The sequence below is a fragment of the Mustela nigripes genome, chromosome 5 (genome assembly GCF_022355385.1).
Source record: "Mustela nigripes isolate SB6536 chromosome 5, MUSNIG.SB6536, whole genome shotgun sequence".
Classification (NCBI taxonomy): Eukaryota; Metazoa; Chordata; class Mammalia; order Carnivora; family Mustelidae; genus Mustela; species Mustela nigripes.
Window position 1 is genome coordinate 134,674,604 of NC_081561.1, and position 21,188 is coordinate 134,695,791.

Genomic DNA, 21,188 nt, shown 5'->3' on the forward strand with positions numbered 1-21,188 from the left:
CCATGCAAGGGGTGGGGGCAGAGGGAAAAGCAGACTCCCCATCTCCCCAGAGCAAGACCCTGGGATCATGACCTGAGCTGAAGGCAGACGCTTAACTGAGCCACCCAGATGTCCCTACATAATATCCATGTCTATACATTTCTATAAGATTCTAGAGAATTCAAACCCATTTGTAGTGACAGAAAGCAGACCAGCGACTGCCTGAGAAGGCAGTAGGGGACCGGAGGGGCTGGAGAGAGGAATTCAAAGGGTACATGGAGGGATTCTTGGGTAAATGATTGTGCCCATTATCTTGACTATGATGAAGATTCCAAGAATGTATGCTTTTACCAAAACTCATCAACTTGTATACTTTAAATGTGTGCAGTTCTTTCTACACTAATTATACTGCAATAAAACTGTGAAAAAAATATTCTAAGGGACTGTTGGCAACTTTCAATCAGGGGATTTGTTCCATACAGTTTTACTTCAAATACTGAATACGGCAATCACTCACTGAGTATTATTTTCACTAACCCGTCATTTTTACTTAGCAAAACACCCCGTAATTTTGCACTCTGAAATAATCAGTGTTTCCAGTTCTTTCATAGAAACTGAATTTCAAATATTTTACTCATAATTTCTTCAAAGAATTCTCAAGAGCTCAATAACATTCAAAATAACATATCCAAGTGATTATTTCATTTTTCAAAGTTTTCAGTGATTTAGTAGCATAAGCAGCTGCAGATTTTGGAATCCTTTTTGTGTAATTGATTATGCTCCCAGTGAAGTTGTAATGAAGTCACACATTGGCGGGAGGGAAGGGCGGGAAAGTGTATCTAGTTTCACTATTGATTTTCTATCTTTTATTCTAATTTACCACAGCTACCCCTCCTATAGATACTGCATTTGTAGGAATGACAAGAAGTCATTAAAAAAAGAAAAGAAAAAAAGCAGCCAACAGAATTGGGACCAATGCCCAGGAATACAGAATCTCACTACCCATCAAGTAGAATTTAGAGGGGAGTTGTATATAAAATAGTCAACATCTCCTGTGCATTTCCTTTTCGTAATTCTTAAGGTCAACCATTGGTCATTTCGTTGCTCATCACAAATAATAACTGAAGTATTTTTTGATGTTAAAGACAACAAAAATAGGGCACCAGGGTGGCTCAGTGGGTTAGGCAACTTCCTTTGGCTCAGGTGGTGGTCTCGGAGTCCTGGGATCCAGACCAAGGTCGGTCTCCCAGCTCTGCAGGGAGTCTGCTTCTCCTTCTGACCTTCTTCTCCCCTTTTGTCCTCTCTCTCACTGTCTCTTTCTCAAATAAATAAATAAAATCTTAAAAAAAAAAAAAGACAACAAAAATATTGTAGATCTGAGATTAAAAGTTCACAAACGAGGGCCGCCTGGCTGGTTCTATTGGTCTTGATCTCAGGGTTGTAAGTTCGAGCTCCACGCTGGGTGTAGTGTTTATTTAAAAATAAATAAATGCAGTCTTTTTAAAAAAATTCACAAAGGTATTCAGGTTCATAGAGGAACATAAAAATCTCTCAACAATTTACAATGTGTGTTTCTAACATCTTTTATAAGTCAGCAAATGTCGACTTATGAAACCCAAGTTTTCAGCTCTGAAAAGTCCCAAGCATTTTACCTGGTACTCGACTCAATAAAAGTCTATTGAATTAATATGTTAAAATATATTTTTTAAAATATTGGATACATACAAAACCTGTGCAGAATTTGTGAAGTGATTTGAAGGTAAGAGGATTAAGGTAACTTGGTCTGCTCTGGGGAATAGGAACCTTCCAGATACTTTTGGATGTCTTCCAAAAATATGCCCAGAGAAATCTCTCTCCATCTTAGGCAAATAATTCACTATATCTTGGACTCCACTCATAAGTGGCTGGAGAGAAGCCTAACTCTAGAAAAAGGAGGAATTAAAGCTGTCCTGGCTTCTAGGTGACTGCATTTCAGTTGTATTCATTTGTTTGTTTATATTAGACACATCCTGAACAAACTTCAGCTACATCAGGTATGTCGAACTTGTTCTTTGTGGAATTTGCTTTTTTTTTTTTTTTTTAAGTTTTATTTAAGTCATCTCTACACTGAACATGGGGCTTGAACTCACAACCCTGAGATTGAGAGTCACATGCTCCTCTGACTGAGCCAGTCAGGTGCCCCAATACATAAATTTAAAAAACGTTTAAAATATATTATATACATATTATATATAATATTTATTTTATATATTATATTTTTACATGTATTTTATATGCCATATATATAAAATATGGCACCATCTTTTTTGCTACTTTAGTATAATCTTAGATTTGGGCCAGAAGGCAATCTTAAATCTTAGTGAATGAAACTAATAGAGCTGGCTTTATAGTTAACCCAAAGAAATAGATTTCTTGAAATTTAGAAATTTAGCATTTGCCTGTATTTATGATGCAGGTCTACAGGTGGTTGACCTTTGACCTTCATCAGTACATTGAACTTTTTCTGTAGCTCCTATATGAATGAATGTTGATTAGTAAGTCATGAATAAAGTAAAATTGTTAATTCTTAGGTTTTCTGGTTTATAGTTAGTAAATGCAAGAGGGAAGTGCAGGAATTGGGTTTTTAGGTGATTTAGATATCTTGATGTAAGTAATTAGCTCAGAAAAAAAGTAGGCTTCTTATTTAGAGAATACAATGAAGGTATATGTGGTAGTTTCAAGGTTGGAGAGTTTCCCTGTTCTAAGTGAAATTGCCTGAAGGCTTTGTAGCTAGAGAATGAATCTGTGGGGGTAGAGTTAAGGGTTGGTTTTAAATTGTTTTAATAATTATAATTATGATTGCCTTTTCAAGGGACTGTATTAGGTCTGATATAACATGTTTCACAGTTGTGAATTCATTTAAAACATAGTCAAAGAGGTTTTGGTGTGTGCGCAGGATGCCTAGTTAGGACTTTAACTTTTATTGGTACATCTCGTGTGACCCGTCTTTCTGGAGAAGTTAGACATGAAGCATACAAGTTCAGCCTGCTGTACCGGCTGTGTGTATTTGTTTTTGAGAAATTTCAGGCTGTTTTTATGAGAGTATCAACTCTCACAGAGAAACGACTCTACCATCAGCTGCCCCATGGGAGAGAATGTGTGGGACACCTGTGTCCTGCTGTTTGGGAGAGAAGGGGTTGCTGGCGAGAAATTGGGGTAACCGACAGCCCGGGACTGAGAAGTGGAAAATTGCGAACAGCTGTCTTCCTCTCTATCGATGACACTAATCTAGGCAATTCTAAAGGTGTCTCCAAAACCCTAGAAAAGCAAACCTTGGTGACTTGATTCAGAGTCTTGGCACCGAATGGGCACTGGATAGACAGCTGTTGAAAAAGAAAGGAATCAGGCACCTGGTTGGTTCAGTGGTAGAGCACGTGACTCTTGATCTCGGGGTTGTGTTTGATCCCACGTTGGGTGTAGAGATTGCTTAAAACAATGAGATCTTAGGGAAAAAATGGATGATTGTAAGAAATGAATGTAGTGTTCTGAATAGCGTATGTCCTATTATATTGAATGTTGTAAGTGGTATATTCAAAAGGTGGGGACATGGCATTGCTGGGGATAATAAATAGTACAACTACTCTTCTTAATAAAAATAACTTAACAGAGAGTAGCTCCCCAGTTTACAAGTAAGATGGAAAAGGATTCTTTGGGAAGTCCAGAAACCAAAGGTGCTTTTGTGAATCTCCAAAAGAGCCTGTCATTCTTTTTTTTTTTTTTTTTTTTTTAAGATTTTATTTATTTATTTATTTATTTGACACAGAAAGAGAGAGACAGACAGACAGACAGTGGGCACACAGGCCGGGGAGCTGCAGGCAGAGAGAGAGGGAGAAGCAGACTCCCCACTGAAAAAGGAGCCTGATTCAGGCAGGGCTCGATCCCGGGACCCCGGGATTATGACCTGAAAGGAAGGCAGACGCTTAACCCACTGAGCCCCCCACGTGCCCCAGGAGACTATTCTTCTTCTTCTTCTTCTTCTTTCTTTCTTTTTTTTTTTTTTTAAAGATTCTTGTTTTTTAATTTATTTATTCGACAGAGAGAGATCACAAGTAGGCAGAGAGGCAGGCAGAGATGGGGGGGAAGCAGTCTCCCTGCTGAGCAGAAAACCTGAGGTGGGCATCCATCCCAGGACCCCAAGATCATGACCCAAGTCAAAGGCAGAGGCTTAACCCACTGAGCCACCCAGGCGCCCCTGGCCTATGATTCTTAATATGCTTATCCGGGAGCTTTTTCAGGCAGATGAGGGAGGACTAGAAAGTGTATTATTTCTTAAAACAAGATTTTGCTGGAGTACCTGTCTGGCTTAGTTGGAGGAGCATGTGACGTTTTGATGTCAGGGCTGTGAGTTGGAGCTCCACATTGGGTGTGGCGATTACATAAAAATAAAATCTTAGGGCACCTGGGTAGCCTAGTCAGTTAAGCAGCTGCATTGGGCTAAGGTCTGGGATAGAATCCTGCATTGGGCTTGAATGGAGAGCTTACTTCTTCCTCTCCCTCTGCCTGCCTCTCTGCCTACTTGTGCTGTCTATCTCTTTCTCTCAAATAAAGAAATAAAATCTTTAAATAAATAAATTAAATAAAAATAAAATCTCCAAAAAAAAGGATTTTGCTTTAAAAAAATCATATGAACATTTTCATGGCCTGAAAAATAAACACAAAGCAAGCAGTTGCTAATCTAGGCCGACACTGATGATGTGGCTTGTATAGTGTTGGCTTGAAATCCTTGACCTTGTAATATTTCTCTGAAAATTTGAAAGCTGGATGTGAAAAGCTTTGTTAAGAATTTCCCAAGAACTGAGTAATTATCATCTCACAGAATGGGACATTTTGATAGTGTTTGTACTACATATTGATACATTTTCATATGTGCTGACCTTAGTCATTCTCAGATAGGCTTTAATAACATTTTTAACCCTCATGTGAGGCCTAAATGCCACTTTTTCACAGATATTCCGCAGAAGAGAGAACACACTGGAAGCTTCCTATAGAAGGGGAGTGAGATGTTGAACAGAGACTCAGTGTAGGAAGAATCCTTGCTCTTTTCTGCCTACCAGCTGTGAAATCTTGAGCACCTGATTTAATGTCTCTGGGCCTACTTTCCTCCACTCCACTGGTAAAATGAGAATGCTAGGCTCTACCTCATAGAGTTGGTTTGAGGACTAAATACGATGAGCTATGCAAAGTGCTTTAAACAGCGCCTGGCACATACATAGTAAGTACTGGGATGTTTCCTAAGTAGTAAACAATTTAAGTTGAAATGGATGAAATGCTTAAAAATGATGAAAACCAGCCATTTTGCGTAATACTGCTTAAGAAGCAATATATTCTAGAGAAGGTGGCCTTCATGTGCTTCTTCAAATAATGCTAAATGTAGAAATATTTTATGCTGGATAACCACATGACATTATACTACAAGCCACAGTTAATCAGGCACAAAATATTCTACTACTGAACTATCCGCTTGCATCAATTCTGCACTAACTTGTAGGAAATCTGAGCAGGGGATATTTCTCTGGTATCCGGGGGTCGATATTCCAAGTTTCTTCATTCTTCCAACTATTTGTGAAATTTAAGGCAAGTCTTTGCCACTGAAAACTGGGGATGATTTCTCTTTTGGCCCCACCACCTTCGTGCCTGCATGCCAAGTAATCCAGCTGAAAATTTGATTTCCTTCAAATAATGGTTGGCTGCCTTGTGTTTTCATGGAACAAGTACTCAGGAGCATGAAGGGTAGGAAGGCGAGCCACTTAGGCTGATCCCCTTGAAGCCTGCATCTACGGAGAATTAACCATGGCCCGTGGACAGGTCTATGTCGTCATGTCTCAGCATGGCGCGAGGGAGAAGCGGCCTGGACCTCCAGCGTCACGCCCTCGAAAGAGGACAGGCCCATTCATTTCCAGTCACAGCCTCACTCCCCCGAATTCCCCGGGGAAGGAGGGCAGCCCGTGTCGCTGATGGCATCGCCTGACATCACTGGTTCCGGATGATAGGCGAGCGTGGGGCCGCCTGGCCCACCTCATCCGTGGCCTGACTGCATTAACCTCTCGGTTCCCAGCTCCTGCCACGCGAGGTGCCCTAATATGGTCAGGCTCCGCAGAAGCCAAGGAGCGCTCGCCTTTCTCCTGCTCTTGGGGAGGAGGCAGGAACCAGCCTTCGGAGGCTCACCCAGGCTGAAGGAAAGCAACTGGGGATTTGGGTTCGCTTGCTGGGCGGATGGAAAGTGAGCTGCCGCAGACGCTCTGCCTTGGGTTATCAATCATTGAATAAACCTCAGCAAATCCAATCTCCCCGAGGGGCCTTCTGCCCTCCTCTCCCCATCTGCAACCCTGGGTCGTCTGACGCCCCCAGCTCGTGTCCCCATTTAGGAATGGGAAGCGCCCGGGGGTCGGGGTGGGAGGGCCGCCTGGACCCTGGCTGGAGGCTGGGGCTGCGCCTCTGGTCCTACAGCCTGGGGGGAGATGCTGCTGCAAGGCGTGTCTGGGGCTGGGCTCATGTGATGAAGCGAGGGAAAAACAAGGGGGAGGAGGAGGAGGAGGCAAAGAGGTGGCTTTTTTTTTTTTTTTTTTTTTTTTTTTTTTTTTTTCTTTTAAGGAGTTTGCCGCGAGCGCGTCTCGTTCATTCGCAGTCCGGGCGCGTTCGGAGCAGGACCGCGGGAGCGGGAGGCGTTCTCGGGACCCCGCGGGCGCACGGCTTCTCGCTCTTCTCCACGTTCCTGCCGTTTGGGGGAAGGTGTAGCCGGGCAGCGGGGCGCGGGAGAACCGCAGAAGAGCCATGGGTGCCGGGAGCTCCACGGAGCAGCGGAGCCCGGAGCAGCCGGAGGCGGGCAGCGCGACGCCGGCCGAGCCCGAGCCCAGCGGCGGCGGCCTTGCGGCGGAGGCGGCGCCCAGCGCGCCGGGGGACCCGGCCATCGCCGCCGCCGACCCCGCCACCAAGGTACGGGCGCGCCGGGCCACCTGCCCCGGGGACGGGGGTGGGGGAGGGTGGTCTCCCTGGTCTCCGCCTGCGAGAACTTCCCGGCCCGTCCAGCCCATCTGCAAACTCGGGAGCACGCACCCCTCTTTCTGGCTTTCCAGGGTCTCACGCGTCGGGGCGGGACCAGAGCAGCAGCGAGCGCGGCGGGCTTGCATCTTTGTCGTGGGTCTCCGGGGGAGGCGACTGCGCCATCCGCAGTAATAAAATCCGCCCCCCGCCCCCTGCTAACCGAGCCTTTCTCCTCACTCTTCCGGTGGGAGCGACCCAGCCCTGAGATGCCCGAGATGCCGGAGCTGCTCGGGGGAGTCCGGGGGTGGGGTGGGGTGGGGTGGGGTGGGGTGGGGTGGGCAGTGACCTATCCGCCGAGGGTCCTGAGCCCCCCGCTCCTCTTTCTTCCTCCCGGATTCGGAAAGTCCGCTTTGGGGCCAGGACCCGTGTCGCAGCGTGGCGAGGCCGCCACCCGTGAGTTCCCCGCCGCGTCTGGGCTTTGGCACCCGCTGTGCCTGGAGAGAGCGGGTTTGGTACCCAGCCCTGCTGCGGCAGCGGCTCCAGCCGACACCGCCTTCCGATGCAGAGGAAGCCTGGGGTGTAGCTCGCTCCGAGCCAAAGAAAACCTGGGTAGACGCTGCTCTTCGAAAAGGAATGACAGGTTCCGTCAACAAGGCAGGGTCCTCCTTTTCGCTGCGTGCATTGCCTGTGGACTCAAGGGGTAAACCTACCCGGGGAGTAGTTAGAAGTTCTCCAAGGATGCGGTCAGAGGTTTCAGCGAGGATTGCTTGCGCTCCTGTGTCTATGGAGACAAGTGCTGAGCCTCCTAGAAATTTTGTATTTTATAGTCTTGAGTCTTTCAAGGCTGAAATAATTTACTCTTGGCCACTTAAAAGCTGCCAAGACTGGGACTTGTTTGGATCGTTGCATTCTAGATCTGTTTTTCCAGCACGTGTTTTCATTAGCAAGGCATCACCTAATCTGTTTTGCCGTATCCTTGTAGGAAGATGGAGGATAACTTATACTTACTATTTTTTTTCCAAAAACCCTGTGTTTTACTTGGGTTGGGAAGGTGGTGGGTAACTTAATACATATTTTTTAAAGCCCCGTGTTTTATGTGGGTTTACAACCTGTGTTTTATCTGAGGATAAAGAATGTGAGGAACTTCAGATGTTTACAGTGTGAAAAACATCCCCTCCCCCACCAGAATCTGGGTAAATTTCACAGAACTGTGACCTCATTGCCCTGACCTCTTTAGCTGCCCTATTCTAGTTTGGGCTGAGAGACTGCTTTTAATTAGATTCCTTCTAGTCTTTAACTAATAACTACTTGTAAAACCCATGGTCCCTAGAGTTGTAGATGCTACCGAGTACAGACTGCTAGAAAGCTAATTTTCTAAGACAGGGGCTAAGCTTTGGGCATAAGTCAGGTGCAGTCTTACTGAGGTCTAAGTGACATTTTAATACTTAACCGCACATTACCTTCTGATGCCAACTACTGCCCAAGGGGCCACATACCCCGTATTTAGAATCCAGTAGTGAAAGTAGTTTTAAGGTGTAATTGACAAAAGCTTGCGATTGGGGACAGTTCTTCTCTTGGTTTTTACTACTTCAGATCTTAACAATTCATGCTGGAATAGAATGCTCAATTCCTTCCTGGTAAACTTGAATTTGTCCCTTTAAAAATACTCCTTCCATTCTCTTTTTGTCCTTCTTCCATAACCTTCTCCTTCTCCTTTTCTAGGCGCCACCATCTTGAAGCAGCCAAGCATCCTCCTTTATAAAAAAATTGACTTAAATAACATCTAGAATATCATTGAGCTTTTTGGCATACTGCCCAGTTATCAATTTGGAGACAAATCAATACACTTATATGTATCCTTGGAAAATGGTGTCGTTTTTCATTTCAGCTAGCAAAATTACACAGGTTTTCAAAAGTCCTTTTAAAAAGAAATCCCTAATTAAGAATGACTCAGCACGTAGCTCTTACCTCTCCTGTTCACCCTGTGGAACTCCCAATTGCTGACCTCTGAGTAATCCCATCTGCCTCTTGCAGGCTCCTGTAGCACCGCAGGTCCTTCCCAGCAGTTAGCGACACGTTCGTGAGGTTAGTGACTTGACTGTTGTCCTCGTTCTGGAAGCTCCACGAGGGCAGGGGACGTGCCTGTGTTTGTGCACGTCTTCCACCACAGGTGGCATGCTGCCTGGTTTTGATTGCACGCTGTCAAGTTGGGGATTATTTTGGGCCATCGACTTTGTCTACAGCTTAACCGTGTCATTGTCATGGTCTGCCTCCGGTATCAGAAAGTGACTACACCAGATAGGTCCGGTTATTAATAGACCAAGTGACTATTTCGGCAGTAAACTGTAGGGGCTCTCCAGAAATACAGTGGCTTGTTCGCCTTGCAATTTTAAATTGTCTTCATGTCGAATAGACAGAACAGTATAAATTGCGGGTGTCTCAAATGAGACCACTTTATACATTAAATTAGTTGAGATTTGCATCTTGAGCTTTCTTGAGTGGGCATGTGGACATTTGGGGGGTTATACTGATACACGCCCCCCCCAATGCTGATCACTAATTAATTCAAAGCTATCGACATTTTTTCTATCTAAATGATGTTTGTATCAGATGCCTGCTGCTTATTTAATAATCCAGTTTACTTTCTCTCTCTCTACCTGTCCTTTACTGAGTTAAGTACTCAGACTTAAGATGACCTTACACTAATTGAGTATCACTTCTATCAGATCATGTGGAATGTAAGAAAAAAAGAAATTGATTATTGAAGCCTAACATTTTAGGGGCACTGAGGCACAAGTCTTGGCTTTATCCGGTATAGTTCAATAAAATGGAAGGAACCTTTCCTTTCTTTCTTTTTTTTTTTTTTAAGGTCTTATTCATTTATTTGACAGACAGAGATCACAGGTAGGTAGAGAGGCAGGCAGAAAGAGAGAGAGCCCAATGCGGGGCTCAATCCTAGGACCCTGAGATCCTGACCTGAGCCAGAGGCAGAGGCTTTAACCCACTGAGCCACCCAGGCGCCCCGAAAGGAACCTTTTCTTCCAGTCAGTCGTTTACAATCTTACACATGTAAATTTTGGGGGACAACGGTATCGATTATTTGCTACGTTGAATTTCGAGACTTGGAGACTTTGGCCTCTGCAGGGACAGGAATTACTAGACCACGAAAATGAAAGCAGTAAAGAAGGCCTCTCACTTATCCCCATCATGCGGTTTTAAAAGTCTGTCTTTGAAAGAGTATTTGGTGTCAGTAGAGGGTGGAGTGACCAATGACAATCTCACGAGAGTCTGGCAAACTGGATTTCTTTCTTCTTTTTTTTAAGATTTTATTTATTTGACAGAGACGTAGCGAGAGGGGGAACATAGACAGAGGGAGTGGGAGAGGGAGAAGCAGGTTTCCTGCTGAACAGGGAGCCGGTTGTGGGGCTTGATCCCAGGACCCTGAGATTATGATCTGGGCTGAAGGCAGACGCTTAATAATGACAAGAGGCACCCAGGTGCCCCCAAACCTTGATTTCTTAAGCCAGGTTCCACATTCAGTCTGGACAGTCATAATTTTCTGAATTACCTACCCTTTTTGTATTTTTTGCTCCATCAATGACTGAAAACGGAGCAGTGATGGGTTGTAACCTTCAGGCCAATGTCCTTGGCAGGTGGGGAGATGGGGACTTTTTCTGTCCTTCTGTTAACGGTTCTAACGGTTCCATTTCGTCACAAGAGCTGGGAATCACCAAGGAACATAAACATGTACTCGAATGGAAGAATCCATCATCCGATGGGTGGACTTAGGTGGACTTAAGGATATCTTTGCCCTTCGTGCACTAAAACAGACAGTTGAGTTGATCAGCTGCATAAGTCTTCCCAGCCTGAGGGGGGATGCTTTCTCCCGCTTTTGTTTACAAACTGGGAATGGAGGACGTAGGTGGCCTTACTGTGATCATGGATCAGTTTTACAATAAAAGGGCCAGGATTTAGGGTTTGGAGAGAATTACACGTTTGTTAACAGTGGTGTGTTGGATGTGTGGCTGCCTGTTTTCCTATGGATTCCCTCCCGATTACAAGAGGGGCTACTTCCTGAGTAGAACAGATTCCAGACATTGGAGACGTCGGGGTGAGGATGGTCATTTATTTAGCCTGTGGGGATTGCATAGGTTAGTGAATGTGTGTGAGATCACTGGAGATTTCCCCCTGAAAATACTGTTAGGATGAACCCGCCTCTCACATGCATCCTTTTGGATACACTTCAGGTTGGCTAATCTCTGCCTTGATCACTTGAAAGCAATTAGAATAAGGATCGTTCTAATTTGGTATTTTATAGGATAATCGATAAAACAGAGATAACATGTTTTGCTTTAAAAAGGCATTAAGGACGCCCGGGTGGCTCAGGGGTTTAAAACCTGTGCCTTCAGCTCAGGTCTTGAGGTCCTGGGGCTCGAGGTCCTGGGATCGAGCCCCGCATCAGGCTCTCTGCTCAGCGGGGAGCCTGCTTCCACCTCTCTCTCTCTGCCTGCCTCTCTGCCTACTTGTGATCTCTCTCCGTCAAAAAAAAAAAAAAAAAAAAAAAAAACTAAAAAAAGGGCATTATGAAATTATTTCTTTGTCTCCATCAGCTTTAACGCATTAAGGATTATAGAATACCACCGAAAGGGAAATCAAGCTAAATGGTGCTCTCCTGCTTGGCCTCTGTACTTCTCTCTGCTGTAGTCTACTCATGAACTGAGAAATTAGAATTCATAGCACTGAGAAAAAGATAATCAGTACTTTTATCTCATGAAAAAAAAAAAGCCAAACTAAAGATCATTGAACCCAATTCTTTGCCCTCTTATAACCTGAAAAAATTAAAACTTACGATGTTTCATTTTAAAATAATGGAAAAATACAAAAAAGCTGTGTTTGGGAGAAGCACTGTCTATTATAAATGTGAACTTTTAAATCTTCAAGGGACGCCTGGGTGTGTCAGTCAGTTGAGCATCTGCCTTCGGCTCAGGTCATGATCCCAGAGTGCTGGGAGCCTGCTTGTCTCCCTCAGCTTGTGCTCTCTCTCTCAAATAAAATCTTTAAAAAATACATAAACTTTCAAAATCTGTCATTAAAATTGACTTGTCTGCTTAGATTTTGGAGGGTTTTCTTGCAAATTAGCACCTTAGAGATTCTAAGTGTTGGGTTTTGTATGATCAACCTCTTGTTTCCTACTTGTTAGTACATCTAATAAAAGGATTTAGGGGAAGAGGTTAAGAATCTAATAATTTCAGTGATACATCCCTCTGTTATTTCTTAACCTTAATAATTAAGTTATTGAAAACTGACTATAATCTGACTTTCTTGAATCATCATCTTCATAAGATCAGAAGTTCTTGTTTATTGTTGAAATTTTTGCTTAAAAGCATTGCATAACAGGATTTATTTAATGTTTATTTTTATTTCTTTTTAAGATTTTTTTAAATTAAGTAATCTCTATATCCAGTGTGGGGCTCAAACTCAAAAGCCTACAAAAGAGTCACATGCATTCTGGACTGAGTCAGCTGGGTGCCCTTAATATTTTATTTTTCTAAAAATGTTAATGTTGAGGACTTTGATGTGTAGAGTATAAAAAATAAGTCTTCTATTACCTCTCCATCCCCAGACATTCACTGTGGATAGTTTGAAGCCAATGTTGATGGTCTCTTGCATGTTCTTCCCAAACTTGATGCATGTACCCGTGTATAAACAAAAGCCCCAATTTTTAAAAAAGTAATCTGCACCATGTGGTGTGAATGAGTGGCGTGCTCCACGGAGCCAGCCCAGTGCCACGCCCCATGTTTTTTCCTTTAACAAAATCATTATCATGCATGTTCTGCTATTTAGGTTTGGAATATCTTTTCATATCAGGACATAAAGACTTACCACTGTTTTTATTAATGACTACATATGTTTTTCCTTTATGGGTTGAAGTACAATAAACGTTTAACCAATCCCCCTGTGTTTACATGACATTTTCCTGGTCTTGCGCGGTATTGAAGTAGCACAGGGACTGTCCGAGCTCAGGTATCTTTGTATGTGTGCAGATCTCAGGGGGAAGATTTCTGCAAGTGGAATTGCTTGCTCAAAGCATTTATATGCGTTTAAAGATAAAAAAAAAAAATTGGGGGGCACAAGGGTGGCTCAGTGGGTTAAAGCCTCTGCCTTCCACTCAGGTCATGATCTCAGGGTCCTGGGATGGAGCCCTGCATCAGGCTCTCTGCTCAGCGGGGAGCCTGCTTCCTCCTCTCTCTAACTGCCTCTCTGCCTACTTGTGATCTCTGTCAAGTAAATTTAAAATAATTAATTAATTAAAATTTTCTTGAAGATTTGATTGATTTGAGAGAGCATTAGCAGCGGGGTTGGGGGGAGGGAGGCTGAGAGGTAGAGGAAGAGAGAACCGGCCCCGCCCCTTGCCCACTCCCCACTGAGAGGGAGCCTGATGAAGCGGGGCTCCATCCTAGGACCCCGAGACCATGACCTGAGCCGAAGGCAGACACATAACTGTCTGCGCCCCTTACATACCCCTGCATTTACAATTTTGATAGCCCTTGATAAATTTACTCGGTCATGGTTGCAGGGTCCTGGGATCGAGCCCCACATCGGGCTCTCTGCTCGGCGAGGAGCCTGCTTCCTCTCCTCTGTCTGCCTGCCTCTCTGTCTACTCGCGATCTCTGTCTGTCAAATAAATAAATAAAATCTTTTTTTAAAAAATGATTCATAATAGGGAAAACAAGTTGAAGAGTAAAAGGGTGGCTCAGGTACCGCTTGTATTTACTCATTGCTTCCCAGATTCATAAACAGACTTAATTTTATTTGTTTGGACAATGACCTACTTCTTTAGCAATGAGTTTTCAAGTTTCTCCTCTGGGAACAATCTAAAATCATCCAGTTGCCAGAAATTTCTTCATACTTCTGGTCCATGAAATGTTGGAACCTGGGACCGGGACCGGGACAGGGACCAGGACTGGGACGGGGACTGGGACCAGCAGAATTCCACTCCTGGGAAAACAATAGGTTAATGCCCACCCCTCCCCCGCCACAGGTTCCAGTCCCCTTAACGACAAACTACAGACTGGATCTGTTAGCTGGAATAAATGTGCTTTCCCAGAAAAAAGGAGGCACTCAAAGCACAGAGACGACAAGATAATCCTCAGACCATGATAGGCTTCTCTCTCTCCCTGTTTTGATTTTTTATTTACTTATTTTTGTGTGTATGTGCGAGAGAGAGAGAGAGAGAGAGAGAGAGCACAAGCAGTGGGGAGTGGTAGAGAGAGACGCAGACTCACCGCTGAGCAGGGAGCCGGATGGGGGACTGGATCCCAGGACCCTGGGATCATGACCTGACCTGAGCCAAAGGCTGACGCTTAACCGACTGAACCACCCAGACACCCAGTCTTCTCTTAACACAAGTATCCTACAAGTTCAAAGGTTTTTGTCCTCCACGCCCCTTGTCTGTAATGTTTAAAAAAAAAAAAAAAAGTAAGGTGGGGGTGGGGGTTTCATTCTGCCCAGCCTTAATCCTAGTTTTAGTAAAAATGTCAGTTTTGTCTTTGATTTGTAAATGAAGGACGCTAAAACTTGGGAAGGCAAGATTACCGCCACTCGTGGACGGGGCGGATCAGGTGCAGACATTGCAAACCTGGCTGTCCAGTTGAATCGTCCAGAAGCTTGGTGAAGACACCTTCCCTGATGGCGCGGAGTCAGAATCCCAGGCAGTGGAAGGAGCCCATATCCCGTAGCCGCGGAGCTCATCGGTGTGTCCGTTTGCCTGGTGTGTGGTGTGGCTGCCGTTGCCTTGAGGGAGGGGTACAGGATGTAGGAGGTGACAGAGGGCCAGGGGGAGGGGCTCCAGGCGGCGATGACAGCAAAGGTTGACCGTGGTTGGAGCCCGTGTGCGTGGGAGAGTTTCAGAAGATGCAGGAAAAACAGGTGCCCCCCCCACCCCGCACGTTTTCCAGAAAAAAGTCAAGGGACATACTTCCTCCTACGTAATTTCATCCTTTTATTCTACTGCATCGAAAACCAAGTGTGCCGCCAGTAGAGGCTTCTCTACATGGAATGTGCGATTCAGGATAAAGAGATACTGAATTCCATGCAATTATGCTTTCTGAGACGGAAGGAGCTACTCATCAGTGTTCATTTCCACCTGATGCCTCTTAAACCTCTTCCCTCATTTCTCTCAATTTACAACTTCTGCAGAGCTAGGGAAGGAGTGAGTTCAGCCCTGAGGAGGGCTCAGCGGATGGTAGTCTGCTGGTCCAAAAATCTTGAAGAAATACTAAAGCCCAGCTAAGTCGTTGAAGATCAGGATAGGGTTCTGGCTTTGTCCATTGTGTATTTACTAGTTGGCCTGGATTGCATAAAGATTTCTTTCTTTCTTTCTTTCTTTTTTTTTTTTTAAAGATTTTCTTTATTTGAGAAAGAGCACAAGTAGGGTAAAGCAGCAGAGGGAGAAGCGGACGGTGAGGCTCGATCCAGGGACTCTGGGATCATGACCTGAGCTGAAGGCAGAGGCTTAAACTTAACACTGAGCCACCCAGGCGCCCTGACGTTTCTTGACCAGCTGCTCTCCTGCAGGCGCCGTGCCAGGACGTGGGGCTACAGAGGGAGCACCAAGAGCTCAGGACTAAGAAAGTCACAAGCTTTCCTTTCCAGAGTTAGCTCCTGACTCTGCTAGAAATGAATTGTTCTGTGTCTGTCTGGAGGGAGAGATCCAAATTCATTTTCCATGCTCGTTACCTACTGTGTCCAGTAGTATTGAGTCAGTAAGTCCCCCTGCTTAAAACTGGTTTTGTTATCTATGTATAAATCTCTTTGTTTATTTTTCTTTTTACTTTAAAAAAAATTCCCTGCCGTGTTTATATAGTAAATTAAAAGCATTAAGGGAGTGGCTTAAATGTCATCAGTTGTAATAGCTAGCCTGTGGTTTAAAATACTTTTTTCTGTTCTGCATCTCAGGTGTTAACCTGCAGAGAGTCCTCTTTTAGGCAACAGGCTTGACCAATGGAAACTTGATCAAGGCCAAAGGGCCTGGGGCAACCACCTGGCTGAATTTAGACAGGCTGTCGACCCACCTCAGACTAGCCATAGGCCCTCACTGACCAGTGGGCTACTTAGATGCAGGCACAGTTACCATAAAAGGGAAAATTCCATACGTGCCGCTACGTCCCCACGTTCTTGATTTAAATACAGCCCCCATCCCCTGCCTCCTGGCAGACACCCTCTCCTCCACTCTCCTGCCCGCTGCTCCCTCGCAGCGTGTTCGGTAAACATCTGTCTCCTTTGTTCTGCCTTGGGGGAAGCCCAACCCGCTGGCTTCCACCTGATCGTCCCCCCACGCTTAGGGGCCCCCCTCCGATCGAAACACCAGAGAGAACACCTTACACTGGTCTGCCACGGCTCTGGATGGTTTATACATCCATAAATATAAAAAAAAGTAAGTGGGAAACAGATGTTTTCTTCTAAACTTAATTTCTCTTGGTATGTATGAACATGCATTAAAATTGGTCAGGTGTTCCAGGGGCGCCTGGGTGGCTCAGGCGGTTAGGTGTGCCATCTGCTCAGGTCATGATCCCTGGGGTCCTGGGATTGAGTCCTGCATTGGGCTCCCTGCTCAGCAAGGAGTCTGCTTCTCCCTCCTTTTGCCCATCTCTGGCTCACAGACACTCTCTCTCAAATAAAATAAAGATTTGAATTATTGGAGAGAGAGAACAGGTAGGTGAGCCCAAGTGGGAGGGAGGGAGAAGCAAGCTGCTCACTGAGCAAGGAGCCTGACTCGGGGCTCGACCCAGGACCCTGGGATCATGACCTGTGCTGAAGGCAGCCACTTAACCCATTGAGCCACCCAGGTGCCCCTCAGATAGATAAAATCTTTTTAAAAAAGAGTCAAGTACTCCATAAACACCTGTGGAAGACATTGGTCTAGATGGAGAGAGATTGGAGAGCTGAAGAGAGAGCATCATCCCGAGGGCCTCGTCGTCTGGGAGAGGTGATGGAGTCCCTCTGCAGCTCAGGATCGTGGGGTAGGGGTGGGGGGTGAGGAGGCATCAGGACAGGTCACCTATCACAGGATAGTTGGCAGGCGATACTGTGGAAGGAACTTTGGGTACTGGCCACGGAGAAGGTGGAAACAAAAGTGATACTAACAGAAAACGAGGTAGAGCAGACGCCACTGGGCTGAACAGCTGTTGGACCCTCTGCGTTGTCACACGCGGTCACTTGACCCCAGTGTGGCGGGTCCTCCTGAAATGACAGCGCCCCAGGGTTGACCAGGATTCCTTCCATTCCTAGTCAAGGAATCTTGGTAACATGGGGAGTGTTTACGTTGACTTTCAAAGAAGACATTTGTCATTTTTTTCCATCTCCACTGCCTGCCCTCGGGTTTGTTGTTCAGAGGACGAATTACGGTTTGCTGTTTTTCACGTCCGAGCATAAGATTTCTTACTGAATTGAGCCATTGCAGGCGCTGAGCTTGTCTGCCACGAGAATCGGTTTTCTATCGCCACTCCCCTGATACTGACCATTTTTGTTTAAGACCTGTTTTTGTTTTTTGGGTTTTTTAAAAGACCCATTTCATTGCACCCTTGATAGGTTTCCTTACTCCATACAATACATATTGTTGTGGTGCATAGAACCAGAGTGTTGATATATTTTATGGTTTCTAATCTTTGTTTACATTTTCAGTGCTGGGTGATAATTTTTCACTAAGTTAGCAAACTGTAGAATGCATCTTAAGAAACTTTGCTTTGAAGTTACCCTTCATTTGGGTATTTATGTAAAACAGTCTTACTCCATACCCGTAACAAATCACAGGCTGTGCAAAGTTCAGCCTTAGATGTGGTGTGTCTCCTTTGAATTTACAGTGTAAAGGGAGGGAGAGTGGAGATAGGCTGTCTACAGGACGTTGCTAAGAGTTAGCCAGTCTCTCTATGACAAATTTTTCTTAAATTTGAGGAAGGACACATTTAACCAATATTTAGACATGAGGGTTTTTTTTCTTTTTTTTAAATTTTAGCTTTTATTTAAATTCCAGTTAAGTGAAAATACAGTGTAATACTAGTTTCAGGTGTACAGTCAGCACTTAGACATGAGTTTCTGACTCCTGTAGTGTTAATCTAAAAGGGAAATTTTGTTCTTTGGCTCTTTTTATATGAAGAAAGTTATTGAAAAGTAGTGGAAAATGTTTCTGCTAATGTTTACTAAATCAGTCTTGATTATTACCATCTTTTCTCCAATCCTGACAAAAGTTAGTGTATAAAACTTAAACAAAAAGGAGTTGACAGTCATGGGGGCAAAACCCCAGTTGGTTTGGTTTTCTATCTGATGTTTTTCTTAGTAAAACCTTCAAGAGTTTAACTTAACTTTAAACTCAGTTTGATGGTAGTTTTAGATCTGGCTCTTGTTTACAGTATAGAAAGTTGTTTTGCTTTGATTAAAACGAAGGTTGGTTATTCTTTTGATACTAATTAAAGACATATTAAGGTCTTTCCAAGGCTCAAAAGGTTTTTGTCCTCTATGCAGAGTCTGGTGACCAAGGAGGCCCTACAATGTTATCTATAAGAAAGATTTCAAGTCCCTTCTGGAACTGTGCCTGATAAACAGTCCTCCAGGACACGGAAGAATGCAAAGAATGCTTAAGTATTCAGGGAACTAGGTCATGGTTTAAAGTATTACATTTGTCAGAGAAAGTTTCTCAAGCGTCCCTCGGATCCTTGGATGCCTTCTATTCCTCATTCAGGGTACTTTGGTCTTAGGCAAATTAGGTGTCTGAATGCACTTCTCAGGCTCAAGGAGGGCTGGGCTGCAGGGAGCAGATGCCACACTCCCTGCACTTGGCACACCAAAAAGACAGTTAAGGCTCTAGGTTAGTGACTGGAAAAAATCAGAGATGTGATGTGTGGGTATGTGTGTTAATTGCATGATCGGAGACTAAAAATTACTGAGTATATATAGGCAAGTGATAATAGACTGTAAGTACATTTAAGAAGAAGAGGAAAACCAGAGGCTTCCTTTTAAGTGTACCGGGGGTCTTTTTCGTTTCTTTTAAAGATTTTATTTATTTGTTGGGGGAGGGGGAGAGGCAGGTAGAGGGAGAAGCTGACACCCCACTGAGCGAGGAGCCCGATGTGGGATTCCCTCCCAATATCCCTCCCAATATCCATGACCTGAGCTGAAGGCAGATGCTTAACCAGCTGAGCCCCCCAGGCCTCCTGAGTTGGGGGGGTCTTTTTGGGCTGCCAGTGTTAAGCACGGCAGGGGACCAGCTGAGTTTCCCGTAACTACATGTGACCACAGTGCCCACGGTTTGCTGTGGACTTAAGCTTGTAGAAACCAGAGTTAGCCCTAAATTGTAGCTGAGGGTTGGACAGGAGTCACAGACATGATGGGTTGTGAAGGTTAAGAGAGAGTGTGTGTACTCAGGCACCAGGGAAGGTGACCTAGAAGGGTGGACTGAGTGTCCCCTGAAAGTTCATACCCTGACACACTAACACCAAATATGATGGTATTAGAAGACGGGGTCTTTGGGAGGTGATAGGTCATGAAGATAGAGCCCTCGTGATAATAGGGTTAGTCATCTTGTAAGAAGAGACAGCAGGCAGCTTGCTTTGTCCCTACCTTGTATGGATACAATGAGAGCATGGGAGAGAGCTCTCACCGGGACTCAGATCGACCCACACCTTCATTGGGGACTTCCCCGGCTCCAGAACTGCGAGAAATAGTTCATAGCAGCCTGAACTAAGGTAGAGGAAATAGAATGGATGGTGAATTGTTGAAAAATGGAGATGCTTGAGAGGTTGCAAGAAAATGGAGAAATAGTAAAATAATAATAAATATTTAAAAATGCTGAAAGGAGGCAATTTCTCTCCTAATAGGAGAGAGAAAGTGGTCTCAGGAAAAGCTTGGGGACCCAAGTCTGTCTTAACTACAGGACTAAGCAGAATCTTTAATGTGGCGTCTTTAACCAAATGGAATTGGAAAATGCTGGGCTAGAGAAGAGCAGAGCTGAAGGAGGGGTTGAAGAGTCTGGAGAGGTAGCTTGTGGCTCTGCTGTGGAGAACATTGAATTCTAGGTATGACTTCTCTGCATTTATTGTGATCGGCTGCGTGAAGCCAATAATTGGGATCCAAATCGGCATCTGTTAGCATGTAGGCGAGGACTGAAAATAACTTCAGTTTCTAAGCTGAGACTGAGAAAATAATTTTAAAATACTAGGGAAATTTGTTCTTTTTTGGTGGGGGCACCAGAAGGATGGGTTTTCACTTTCATTCATATAAAACTGATTGTATTTTTCATATGGAATTTCTAAATGAACCACATGTAGAGAGACTTCTCTGCAGTTAAAATGGGAAAATGCGGAATATGTATGTGGAAAATGCTTTTAAATGTACGTTCTTTGGGAAATGTCTCAGATTATCCTGAGATGAAATATTTCATGTTTTCATGTCCTTACTTAATGGCCTCTAGATTTGTTCATGTATTTTGGTGGGGGAGGGCAGAGAAGTGGAAAGTTGGTACAACAATAAGGATCATTCACACTGGGGGGTTGAGGAAAGTTTGGATTAATTTCATTGCTAGATAAATCAGATAATTGCATCAGATTGAGATTATATTCAGTCTCGTGAGTCTAATTGTTTATAGACTTAATATTTATAGCACTTAATTGCACAGAGAACTAAACATCCTAGCACAAGCCATGTTATGCCTTCATACTTTCCTTTAACGGTATTTTCTGGAGCCAAAGACAATTGGACTACTGTGGAGTTAAATGCTGTCAATACTGTGTTCCTCTAACCCTTTCCAGCTCCTGCAATGAATACTGGAGGTATTGTAACTGTATGTGAACTTGAACGAAGATCGGGGTGGGGTGGGGGGGGAGGTCAGAATAGAGCCTACTTGAATGGGATTGCAAATTCTTCCTCTGGCAAATAAGAGTAAAGAGAAATGTCACCCGTTTGTTGCTTTTTATGGTCATGAAGAAGGAAAAACCCTCAAAGCTTATGATTCCTTTGCTATGAGCTGAGAGCTGGCTTATTTGGGCTTTGGATGAGAAGATGAGAAAGACACTGATTTTATTTTTTTTCTTGAGGCTGATCAAAGCTAGTAACTGTATTTGGGATTGTAACTAAGCTAAAATTTTAACGAAAGTTGCCTCCCCCCCCCCCCCCCCCCCCCCCCCCCCCCCCCCCCC

General features: G+C 44.4%; 1 protein-coding gene across 1 annotated transcript in view; it reads left to right on the top strand.

The window, feature by feature from the left end:
* The first annotated feature begins 6,617 nt into the window (after nucleotides 1–6,617).
* AKAP12 (A-kinase anchoring protein 12) overlaps nucleotides 6,618–21,188 on the top strand; it is a 101,591-nt gene continuing 87,020 nt past the window's right edge. Inside the window, exon 1 of the mRNA XM_059401261.1 lies at nucleotides 6,618–6,951. Within this exon, the coding sequence (XP_059257244.1) occupies nucleotides 6,790–6,951 (162 nt within the window). The 5' untranslated portion in view covers nucleotides 6,618–6,789. The remainder of the gene's footprint in view (nucleotides 6,952–21,188) is intronic.